Genomic DNA, 11,749 nt, shown 5'->3' with positions numbered 1-11,749 from the left:
TTATAAATTGATTGGTTATTGAAGTGAAAACTTCTTTAGCGGCGTTGGGTATCGCGTCAGGACACGTGACCTGATCGAAAAAGCGTAAGACGGATGGATATCAAACATGCTCAACGTTAATAATCAAGTTTTCACTTCTGCCGGCACTCCCGGAGTGCAACCCGTATTTTTTTTTATTAGCCCGAGTACGATTTTCTTTACTAGTTACTTAAAATTTTCCAGTTGTACCTTTTTATTTATTGTATTAGTGTTGCTCTGTTCGTTGTTCTGTACTTTTCTTTCCAAAATGGGGAATAATTACAATATACATTGATTGTTGTTTTTACAACCAATTAAATAAGGACTTCTCTTCTTTCGTTTAAAAAAATGCAATATTTCATATTGGTATTTGATGCTAAATGAACTTTATAGTATTAGTAATTAGTATGTAGATTGTACCTATAGGTACTTAATGAAGTACCGTCTTCAAGGTTTCTTTTGATAAGTGGCAATTTTATGCATGAACAAATAAATATGTAGCCAATATTATTTAAAATAGGTAGTAATAAAATACGTTAAAAACATGTTTTTAAAGTAATTGGTCTAAAGTAGATAAATTGCAAATCGGTGCGGTTGCTTTTGTGCATGACCACGAAATACTTAATAGTAGCATTGAGATAATATTAATATGGAGACGACACCGCCTACATCACTTATGTTCCACTCAACATACGTCATGTGACGTATGTTGAGCGGTATTTTTTAATGGTTTTAAAGTGAAACGCATCAAACATGCCTTCGTGTGTGTTACGATATTGTACAAATAATACAAATAATACGGAAAAGTGCAAAGGAATAACTTTCATCGTTAAGTACCTAACTAGATAATAATTTTTAAAACTTAGTTAGAGCAAAAAAATGGCGCACAGACTTTGTTCGTGGTGTCTCCTCCATACGTAGTAATATTATCTCAATGAATAGTAGCTAAAATGACATTAGGTACTTCGTAGTAAAAGTAATATTTGAATTAATTTTTGAAATTACCTCTTCAAAATTAACAACAAAATTATCTTTTCTTTTCTTTAGATCTTTAAAAACATGTTTTTAACAATTTCAAAATAAAACTGAAGTTAATCCTACTTCTCTTCATTTACATCTATTAATTTTACAGGTATATTAGTTTTACAGGTAATATAGTCTTTGTAAGCATTTGTTTTTTTATAAGATATTAGACTGCATATAATATACTATTTTGTATTTGAAATTACGAAACATAAATTTTCAGTGTGTTTTCAACAATAAATTTTAAATATTATATTCCTGTGTATTATTTTCTTTCTCACTCTTTTACCTATTTATTTTTGCTTATGTTTTAGAATTATGTAGTTTCATTTAAGCTTTTTTAATCCTTTTTAGATGGAACTTGTTAAAATAATGAAAAAATTATAAATATATTTTTTAAATCTTTTTTCAGTTAGATAATCGTTTTTCAGTTAGATTTTACGTATCTACATGATTCATATTTTAAATGTCAAATCAATTCGGTTCATATCAGTGTATAGAGTAAAGTATTTAAATTGACAAGAAATCAAGTTCACAAATTTTTTTTAATGCCCATATTTGGTTTTACATACTTTATTTCTATAGATACATTTTAATCGATAATTATACATCATTGGTATGTACAATACCTATTACCTACCTGAAAAACAGGCTAACAATAGGTAAAACTGAATAATTATAACGATTTTATCTGAAAACGAGTGAAAGTAGGTACCATAATTCGTAAGTAATTTATGTACTTTTATAAGTATTGCTTACCTTCTTACATATTTATATCACGTATAAAATTATTCTTTTACAACTAGGACAAGCAATATTAAAATCTTTTACGTATTCAAATTGTGTGATGTACTTATTGGAATTTTAACATCCAAAATATCTTACTATTTTGAAATAAAAAAGGAATTTGGAAAATTTATTTAATAGAAACTGCATATTTTATTAGTGAAAGTGGCCAAATTATCATAAAATTTGCACAGACTGTCTAATGAGAAATGTATAATGGAAGGACCTACAAAGCGGACTTAACAATATAAGCCTTTGTTGAAAGAATTTTCAAGAAACCCCTGGATATTAAGCTGGAGTACCTAATTTTAATTTTTTAAATTTAATTTAATCAAATATTTTTAATCACTTAAACCGTAAATGACATGTCTCAAATACCTTCTGTATAAGAAATTTATGAAGTATGTTCTTATCCAAATCAACTTTTATTTTTCAGATGCTGGATAGACGGCGTGGACACAAACGAATCCATAGCTAGTTGGAACTCTCCGGAAGTATTGCAGTCAATCCCTTTAACTTTAGCTGGCGGTTTACATAATTGCTTAATGTATACTGAAGATAACGAAACAGCCGCGTGCTCTAAGTGGGTCTATGATTCAAAATATAGGACGTCCTCTCGTGCCATTGAATGGGATCTTGTTTGCGACCAAAGATGGAAAGGAGCTTTAGCTCAAACTATTTACATGTTAGGAGTATTTACTGGAGCTGTATACTTGGGAGGTTTAGCAGACAAGCTTGGGCGTAAAACTGTGTTCTGTTGGGCCGCAGTGCTACAGTTAATTTTAGGAATAGCTGTAGCATTCATACCCGAATATTGGTCATTTTTAGTTGTTACTTTCTTCTACGCATTATTTGGATCAGCCGGTGCATATATACCAGCTTTCGTCTTAACCATGGAGATTGTCGGACCTTCGAAACGTACTACCTGTGGAGTAGCCTTTCAATGTGCCTTTGCTGTAGGGATAATGTTAGTTGCTGGATGGGGGGCAATTATAGATAATAGAATTATTCTTCAGGTAGTTTATGGAATACATAGCATAATTTTGATACCGCATATATGGATTATGGATGAATCACCAAGATGGCTCTGGTCCCAAGGGAGACCTAAAGAAGCTGTAGATATAGTCCAAAAAGCATTAAAAATGAATAATTCAGATGAGGTTTTAAATAGAGCAGAATTAGTTTCAAAAGGTAAAGTTGAAGTATCAAAAGGATCTGAAGAATCAGCAGCTGGTTTATTTGATCTGTTCAAAACTCCCAATTTACGAATTAAAACTATAAACGTATGTTTTTGTTGGTTCGCTAATTCTTTAGTATATTATGGACTTACGCTCAGTACAGGAAAATTAGAAGGCAACCCATATCTCATCACAGCAATTTTTGGAATTGTGGAATTGCCTAGTTACGCTGCAGTTATTTACTTTCTTGATATTTGGGGTCGAAGAGCATTAATGAGTTCTATGATGATAATAGGTGGTGGGGCATGCGTTGTTGCTACTTTTCTCCCTGCAGGATCTACAGTATCGACTGTTATAGTAATTGCTGGCAAATTATTCATTGCTGGATCATTTGCGATTATTTACAATTATTCAGCTGAATTGTTCCCAACCGTTGTTCGTAATTCGGCGATAGGTTTAGGTTCAATGTTTGCTAGGCTATCTGGAGCACTGACTCCGCTAATAACCTTATTGGACTCTTTCAACCCTAAAATACCGGCGGTAACTTTTGGCTGCGTTGCTCTTTTATCTGGTCTCCTTTGCCTGTTCCTTCCTGAAACAATGAATCAACCAATGCCTCAATCTCTTTCTGATGGTGAAAACTTTGGTAGAGGTGACACATGCTTTGCCAGCTGCCTCGGTAAGAAAAGTAATAAAACCTATGCGAGTGAGGATAAAATAGCTGAAGCTATGGTGCCTTTAGAAGATATGAGTAAAAAAGCGTAAAAAGTTATAGTTATGTGAAGGAAATTATATACTATAAGCTAGATTGGAAAAAATGAAAATTAGTCGACGTTCCGTCCAAATAATGTTAGACCTCCGATAATGTTCTAACAGGCTTCAATAGAATATAAAGAGCTATTTTAAAGTATTATGCAAAAGTCTATGAAGCTTAGTTTTTAAAAGGGGTCTATCAATTAGAAATTTATTGAATTCAAAAAGATCTTTAAGTGATATAAATCTCAGATTATATTTTACTAACATATATTTACAATATATTTTTAATATATTATATCTCGTACCTAAAAATATTAAGAATAAAGAAACAGTAATGTCGTAATGATTTCATAATAAGGGTGGTTCCATTTAAAATTACGTTAACAATTTTAATTGTGTTTTAGTTTACTGTGGATCTTATTTTATACTGTAATTAATAAATTGAAGAGAGAGATAAATTGATTGAGACCATGTAATTGAGATCTCAAAAATAAATTGCGTGTCAATCTCTCATAATTATTACAGGAACATAAAATCCCAAAATTTCAGGAGGCTTGATTCCAAATTATTTATCAAATGTAGATGATTAGTTATTTTATTACCAAAGCTATAAAATGTATTAAAATATTGTTATTATTTCGACTTGTTACATTGTTAAAGCTACGTATTTTTATTGAATATTGGAATTATTATGTGATGTTATTAGATCTTTGAACTTGATCTGAAAGTATATTTTTGTAAATTGTATTGCTAATGTAGGCATAGGTAAGTCAATTGAATATTACTTTATTTTAAATAGATGCTTAGTAGGTAAACTTAATTGCAAAGCCCACAGATTTAGTATGTGTATGATAGATAGATCTAAATGTTAATTTTTAAGTGAAAAATTACTCATATTGTTTAAAATTGACGAAAGATGTTCGTTATCAGAGCTAGGTTTAGAAAGTAGATAAAGTATAAAGATATTATTTTTGCTATAAGTTGGTGTTTATAATACGTGGGTTAATTAAAAACATTAGGCTGTTCATCAGCCTGTTTCATTGGTAACTTTTTATTGTTTGTGTGACGTTCGTTGGATTTCTGTTTTTTTTTCGGAATAACAGAACTTTGACTAAAATTTGCCTCATTATTAATATAACTCCAATCACAAATCTAGAACGTTATGTTGCATATATTTATTGTAATCATACGCTTGATTTCAGTACATCACATCTTGTTATTTTACTATGTTCAATCATAGAATTTTTGTCTTCTCTAAAGTGCTTGATAGTTATATTAAGTTATTAATGTATTAGGCTTTATATTTGATACTTGATAATATGTTTGTATCAAATAAATTGCAAACATTTGCGACAAAGTAACGAATAGCTATGTACAAATTGTTATTGTTATGTTGAGATTATAAAATTTATATTGGTGTTAAAGTTACTAAATATTAAAATATAGATAATTATAGCCTTACCGTACTAATATATTGTTATTATTATTTTAAGACTCCATGTTGAAACGAAGTGTGTAGGTACCTTATCGCGCGTTGCGAAAGGGGGCTAGACGGAAAAAATTAAGACAAAAAATAGTAACGACACTTTTTTAAAAAAGCAAAAGCTATAGTTGTAAAACGTGCAGCATGCGCGTGTTTCTCGGTCTGTGTCTCTCTCTCTCATAGATAGCAAGCTAGTTATTTTTGTAACTTCGTTCCATCCGGGTGTTGATATCTCTCATTTTTTTATTTATAACTAAATGTTTATTTGTTATAATAACTAAAATATACTTAATAAGAAATATTGCTGTATAATATACTTACTAAGATCTTTTAAATCATAGCATATATAAAATCAGAAATTATAAATTCAAAAAGCTTTTTGTTTGTTTTATGTCTGTTTGTATGAGAAAAGTACTCAGCTGATGTAGTAACTTTGCTGGACTTTTTTTTACTGGGAACGCATTTCAGAGTTCCAACTTGAAATTAATTAATTTGATCAGTGTTCCGCCTCTTTCCTTTTCAAATTATTTAATGCAAGGAAAAGTAACAATGCAGTGATTACTTCAAATACTGATTACAACATAAGAAATAATTAGTAATTTATGGGGCGTTTGTTATATTTAAATTTAGTGACAAATGTTGTCAATTTTGGTTCCTTTTTGCCGCCTGATTAAACGTCATTATGTGATAGATTAAGCTTAGAATCGTACAAATGTAAATTCATATGGCAACTAAATGAATCAAAGAAAATAATAAATATATTTATGCTACTATTGTTTTTCATTTTAAATACTCTATTTGAATGGAAATGAACATCTACATAGACAAATTTTTATCGATTCATGTATCTACCATAATACAGAATACATAATAAAAGTTTTATGTCTTTGTTTTTTTTAATTTAATCAATTTTATTTTAATTCACTACATGCGAATACATTGAAAAAGATAGTTTTAGGCGATAACGTAGTAAAATTAATTAATAGAAGGTAACCTACCTAATATGTAGGCAATAAAGATCGAATCGCATCGAAAAAAAAAGGATTACCTATACTGGAAATTTACCACTTCAAACTACCTATATAATATATAAATATTATGTATTTGGACCTAGGTAATTAGATATGTACCCCTTACTTAAACCTAAGCTAAGGTACTAACTTAGGTACTTCAAATGGTTAATAAATTGGAAATATTTTTTATAAATAGGTACTTACCTACATAGATATTATATTCTTTTAAATACAAACAGGTAAGGCATCTTTTTATTTCCATATTACAATGTTGCTATGAGCCTAATTCCTTGTAGAATTGTACATAGTCCCTTCTAGTTTAATATACAAATAGCTATGAGAATATCCAAAAATCGCGCTACTATCAATGTTTGCAATGTACATACCACCTTACTGTCCCATCGAATAGCAAAGACACGAGCACCATATTTACTCGTATTTGTTGCTAATTTTCAGATGCTGGATCAAAGGTGTAGATACAGAAGAATCCGTAGCACAATGGAACTCGACAGAAATATTAAGAGCCATACCTTTAACACCCTCTGGGAAACTCGATCAATGCTTAATGTTTTCCGAGGGAAATGATACGATCGCGTGTTCGCAATGGGTATATGACACCACATATAGATCGTCTTCCAGGGGAATAGAATGGAATCTTGTTTGCGACCAAAGATATAAAGGAGCTCTAGCACAATCTTTTTATATGTTAGGAGTATTCACCGGAGCAATATATTTAGGTGGATTAGCTGATAAAATTGGTAGAAAACCTGTATTTTGCTGGTCGGGGATATTACAACTACTTTTAGGCGTTCTAGTAGCATTTATGCCGGAATACTGGTCATTCGCTGTCGTAACATACTTATATGGCATTGTTGGCTCCGCTGGTTCATTCATACCAGCTTATGTATTACTTACAGAAGTCATAGGACCCAGTAAACGAACACAATGTGCTACTATCTTTCATTGCATGTTTTCAGTCGGCATGATTTGTGTTGCAATATGGGGTGCATTTATAGATGATAAAACCATCTTGCAAGTAGTCTATGGATTACATAGTATAATTTTAATACCACATATTTGGTTAATGGACGAATCACCTAGATGGTTATGGGCTCAGGGAAAAACAAAAGAGGCTGTGAATATCGTACAAAAGGCATTGAAATTTAACAAATCAGACGAAGTTTTGGATGTAGCAGAACATGTTGCAAGGGCTAAAATCGAGTTAAACGACAAATTACAGAGAGAGCCTGAAGTATCCAATAAAACTGGAGTTTTAGATCTATTTAAAACACCACATATAAGAAAGATGACATTGATAATTTGCTTATGTTGGTTTGCGAATTCGTTAGTTTATTATGGACTAGCATTAAATTCCGGTAATACAGAAGGAAACCCTTACTTAAATACAGCTATATTCGCTCTGGTTGATATTCCGAGTTATGCGGTTGTCTTTTATTTTCTTAACGTATGGGGGCGAAGAACTTTTATCAGCTCAGCAATGTTAGTTGGTGGTTTCGCATGTGTAGTTGCAGCTTTTCGACCAGTAAGTGTTATGGTTACAACCACAATTGTGGTAGTTGGAAAACTGTGTATAGCTGCGTCATTTGCTATAGCATATATTTATTGTGCTGAACTATTTCCGACCGTGGTACGAAACTCAGCTTTAGGTTTGGCTTCAATGTTTGCCAGATTGAGTGGATCTTTAACGCCGTTTATTTCTTTACTCGAGAGCTTCGATCCTAAAGTTCCTTCTATAACTTTTGGCCTCATTGCACTCCTGTCCGGCTTCCTGTGTTTATTTCTACCAGAGACGATGCACCGAACGTTGCCACAATCTATTGCTGATGGCGAACGGCATGGTAAGGGAGACACTTGCTTTTCTCAACGTTATAAAAATAAAGCAAGATCTCAGAAAGAAGAGGATGAAGAAGCTACCACATCCATGGTGGCTAAGGACAACGACAGTAAAATATAATTGTTAACAGTATTAATTACTATTGGATGTGCCAAATTACGCATTATTATTAAACAATTTAACTAGATTAGATTTAGAAACTGACAGTTTTTTATGGGGTTCGGTGATAACATTATTTTTACTTTCTATTGCATTAATTAAGGAGTAGCAAGGTATGTCTTGCCATTTAAGTTAGATATTAATGTTTTACACATTCTATTATTATATTTTTACATTTGATTTTATTGTACTTAACATACATAATTTACTGCATTTAACTACTAATACCTACTTATCCGTCCATGACATATTTTATGTACCTAACTATAATGAACAATAATACCTATACGTAAATATATTTTTTTTTACTTTTAGATAGCAATAGTTACCCAAAAGATAAACTATGACCCTTAATTTACTTTAGTTTTTTTTTTTTTGAAGATCAAATAGGTGATCTATTTAATCGCAAAAAGAGACAAAGAAAGACGAAAAAGACTAATAAGATGGCTGAAGACGTGATGTGATGTGTAGTGATGCTGAGAAGATTGTAGGAATTACGACGTATCACGTCTGTGGTATCACGTTGATGGTGGTTATTTTTGTTTCATACTTCTTTATGTATGAAACCTTATATTTGAACTTAGCAGTAAATAGTTACATTTTTATACAGGTACAATCCTCTTGTTTCTATATATAATATTGTAGCGACGACAAGCCAATTTACGAGTTACCGAAATATTTCAAGTGTAGTACCTAGTACCTACTAAGAAAGTTCCCACCATAGGTTCACACGGTAACTCGTATATAAACAGTTCGTGCGCTATGCATGAACAGTTAAGGGCTTGTCGGGACGCGGGTTGGTCGCATTAGGTCGAATATTAATTACATACGGATAAATATATTATGTAGTTAACGAAATATAACCTTTGCGTAGTTATTCATCTTTCATTACACCCGCACATAACAAGCCCCTACATTGGTGACTCCTACATTGGTGACTCCCACATTGGTGACCCCCGACGAAAAGTGAATATTATATTAGTGAATTGCATAGATATCGTTTGTTTAAATTAAAAATGAATCCGGCAGTTAAAGCAGTTTCGTCGGTACCGTTAAACCTCGAGCAGTTAGCACAACTAAAGCAGCGGATAGACCAACTGGAATGTGCAGGCTCGAGAGGCAAATCGTTTAGCGGTCGAAGGTACGGAAATCGCTCGCATCGCTCCGCATCCCGAAGTCGCGATCGTGCAGGGATATCAAAACAGAAAAATCCCAATTGGCTACGTTTTTTCCATTACCGCTATAAGCATAACGCCAGCAAACGCATTCAACCTTGTGCGTGGCAGAAGCAGCAGGAGAGCCAATTAAAAAACTAGATACGGTACAGACAGAGGCGGATGTTTGTACCACCGTAAATAAACGCCTGTGTATAAAAGACAGGAAGAGTAATATTAAGTTTTTAGTGGACACCGGCGCAATATTTTAATTTTACCAGTGTCGAAAAATAACCAATCCGCGAGTGAGTGTACTGTGTAGTTTAGTGTAATTAAGACATTTGGTACTAAGTTAATGACTTTAGATCTTAGTTTACGGCGACCGTATAAATGGTTATTTATTATCGCCAAGGTAACTCAACTTATGTTTTTGTTTATAAAGTGCAGATTTTTTTAGCACCCTAGGGCCGATGCATCGCTCGCACTTATGACGGACGCATCGGATACTCATGTAGGTTATTTTTCTAAGAATCTAAGATTGAACGCAAGTATAGTACGTATGATAGGGAGTTATTAGCAATTTACTTGGCTATTCGTCATTTTCGGAATATGGTCGAAGGACGACAGTTAACGGTGTATACGGATAACAAACCGTTAATTTACGCGTTTTATAAAGTAAATAGCGAGAAAGAGTTACCCAGACGTACATGACACTTGATATTCATTTGTGAGTTCACCACGGATTTGAGACACGTAAGTGGGCAAGATAATGTCGTTGCGGATTCGTTATCTCGAGTCACAACAATAATTTGTCCCACTGTAAGAGATTACGCGGAACTTGCTAAGGAACAACAACAAGATTCTTATATGTTACAATTATCTAATTCGAAAGACGCTAATAATAGGTTAAAGAAAATTATGTTACCTGAAAGCGGTACATTTATATATTGTAATTTAGATAATGATAAAATTAGACCCTACTTGACTGATAAATTTCGACGTATTGCATTTGATAGTGTGCATAATTTATGTCATCCCGGAATAAGGACTACACGCAAATTGATTTAAAATCGTTTTTATTGGCCAAATATGATTCGTCACGTTGGCCAATGGCTTAAAAGTTAAAACATGCATTGAATGTCAACGATCGAAGGTTAATCGACATACAATGTCAGGTTTAGGATCGTTTCTGCAGTGCGATAGGTTTGAACATATTCATGTTGATTTAATTGGACCTTTACCCACTTCACCCGAAGGTTTTAGGACGTATTGCCTAACCATAGTGACAGGGGGACGCGATGGCCATAATGTTTTCTTACGAGATATATAACTGCTGAAACGATTTCGCGTGTAATATATGAAGGATGGATCTCTCGTTTTGGTTGTCCGAAAAAGCTAACAAGCGATCAAGGACGCCAATTCGAAAGTCAATTATTTGCTACACTAATGAAGTTATTAGGTATTAATAAGTTGCGTACGACACCTTACCACCCACAGAGTAACGGGGCGGTAGAGCGTTGGCATAGGTCGCTTAAAGCGGCATTAACGGCTCGTTTATGCAATATACCATCATCTTGGGTTACGGAATTACCAACTGTGTTGCTAGGACTTATAACAGCAGTAAGAAGTGATACCGGCATAAGCGCAGCAGAAATTACGTACGGAACAACTTTACGATTACCAGGTGATTATTACGATAAAAAATCGAGTTTTGAATTAGATAGCAGTCTTGAGTATGTAAGTAAATTACGAGACTCTATTAGGAAATATCAGTCAGTAGCTATTAGGCAGAATGAAAGACGGAACATATTTATTCACCCCGATTTAGAAAAGTGCGATTATGTTTTTGTAAGAAACGACGCAGTACGTAAGCCTTTACAACCAACATACGACGGTCCTTATCGTGTGTTGAGTCGAGAGGAAAAGGTATTTTATATTCAAATGACTGGCAGGAAAGTTAGAATATCTGTAGACCGTCTAAAACCTGCATATTATTTGAATGATGATAGCGATACGATATCTGGGGCAGATACTGAGGTTCCGTTACAAATTCCAAGTAGCAAATTGCCTAATACACATACCACGCGTAGTGGAAGAGCTAAGTATACGATTACCAGTACGATTTAGGTAATAGTATTGTATTGGTAATTTTTTCCACTATTTTATATTTATTAAAATTACGATGATTATAAGTATTCATAAGACTTCATAAAAATGTATAATAAATACTTAGTAATCAACACATCGTATTTAGTAAATAATAGAACTTAAGTAATTTTGAAACGAGTTCATTGTATAACGTTTTAAGTATGATATTTCAAATT

General features: G+C 32.9%; 2 protein-coding genes across 2 annotated transcripts; both read left to right on the top strand.

Moving 5' to 3' along the window:
- The first annotated feature begins 2,266 nt into the window (after positions 1–2,266).
- LOC149483006 (organic cation transporter protein-like) lies at positions 2,267–6,014 on the top strand. Its single transcript, XM_089703188.1, has one exon. It carries the CDS (start codon positions 2,373–2,375, stop codon positions 3,768–3,770), a length of 1,398 nt encoding a protein of 465 aa, XP_089559314.1. The 5' UTR covers positions 2,267–2,372; the 3' UTR covers positions 3,771–6,014.
- Positions 6,015–6,368: 354 nt separating this feature from the next.
- LOC149483005 (organic cation transporter protein-like) lies at positions 6,369–8,313 on the top strand. The gene is made up of 2 exons (XM_089703562.1): positions 6,369–6,397; positions 6,714–8,313. Exons 1-2 carry the CDS (start codon positions 6,369–6,371, stop codon positions 8,230–8,232), a joined length of 1,548 nt encoding a protein of 515 aa, XP_089559688.1. The 3' UTR covers positions 8,233–8,313.
- Positions 8,314–11,749: the final 3,436 nt, after the last annotated feature.

This window comes from Colias philodice, chromosome 14 (genome assembly GCF_061535455.1).
Source record: "Colias philodice isolate Cphi_HAF_F1 chromosome 14, ilColPhil1 Martin Lab GWU primary, whole genome shotgun sequence".
Classification (NCBI taxonomy): domain Eukaryota; kingdom Metazoa; phylum Arthropoda; class Insecta; order Lepidoptera; family Pieridae; genus Colias; species Colias philodice.
Note: the sequence above shows the minus strand (reverse complement) of the source record. Positions and strands in the feature narration are given on the sequence as shown.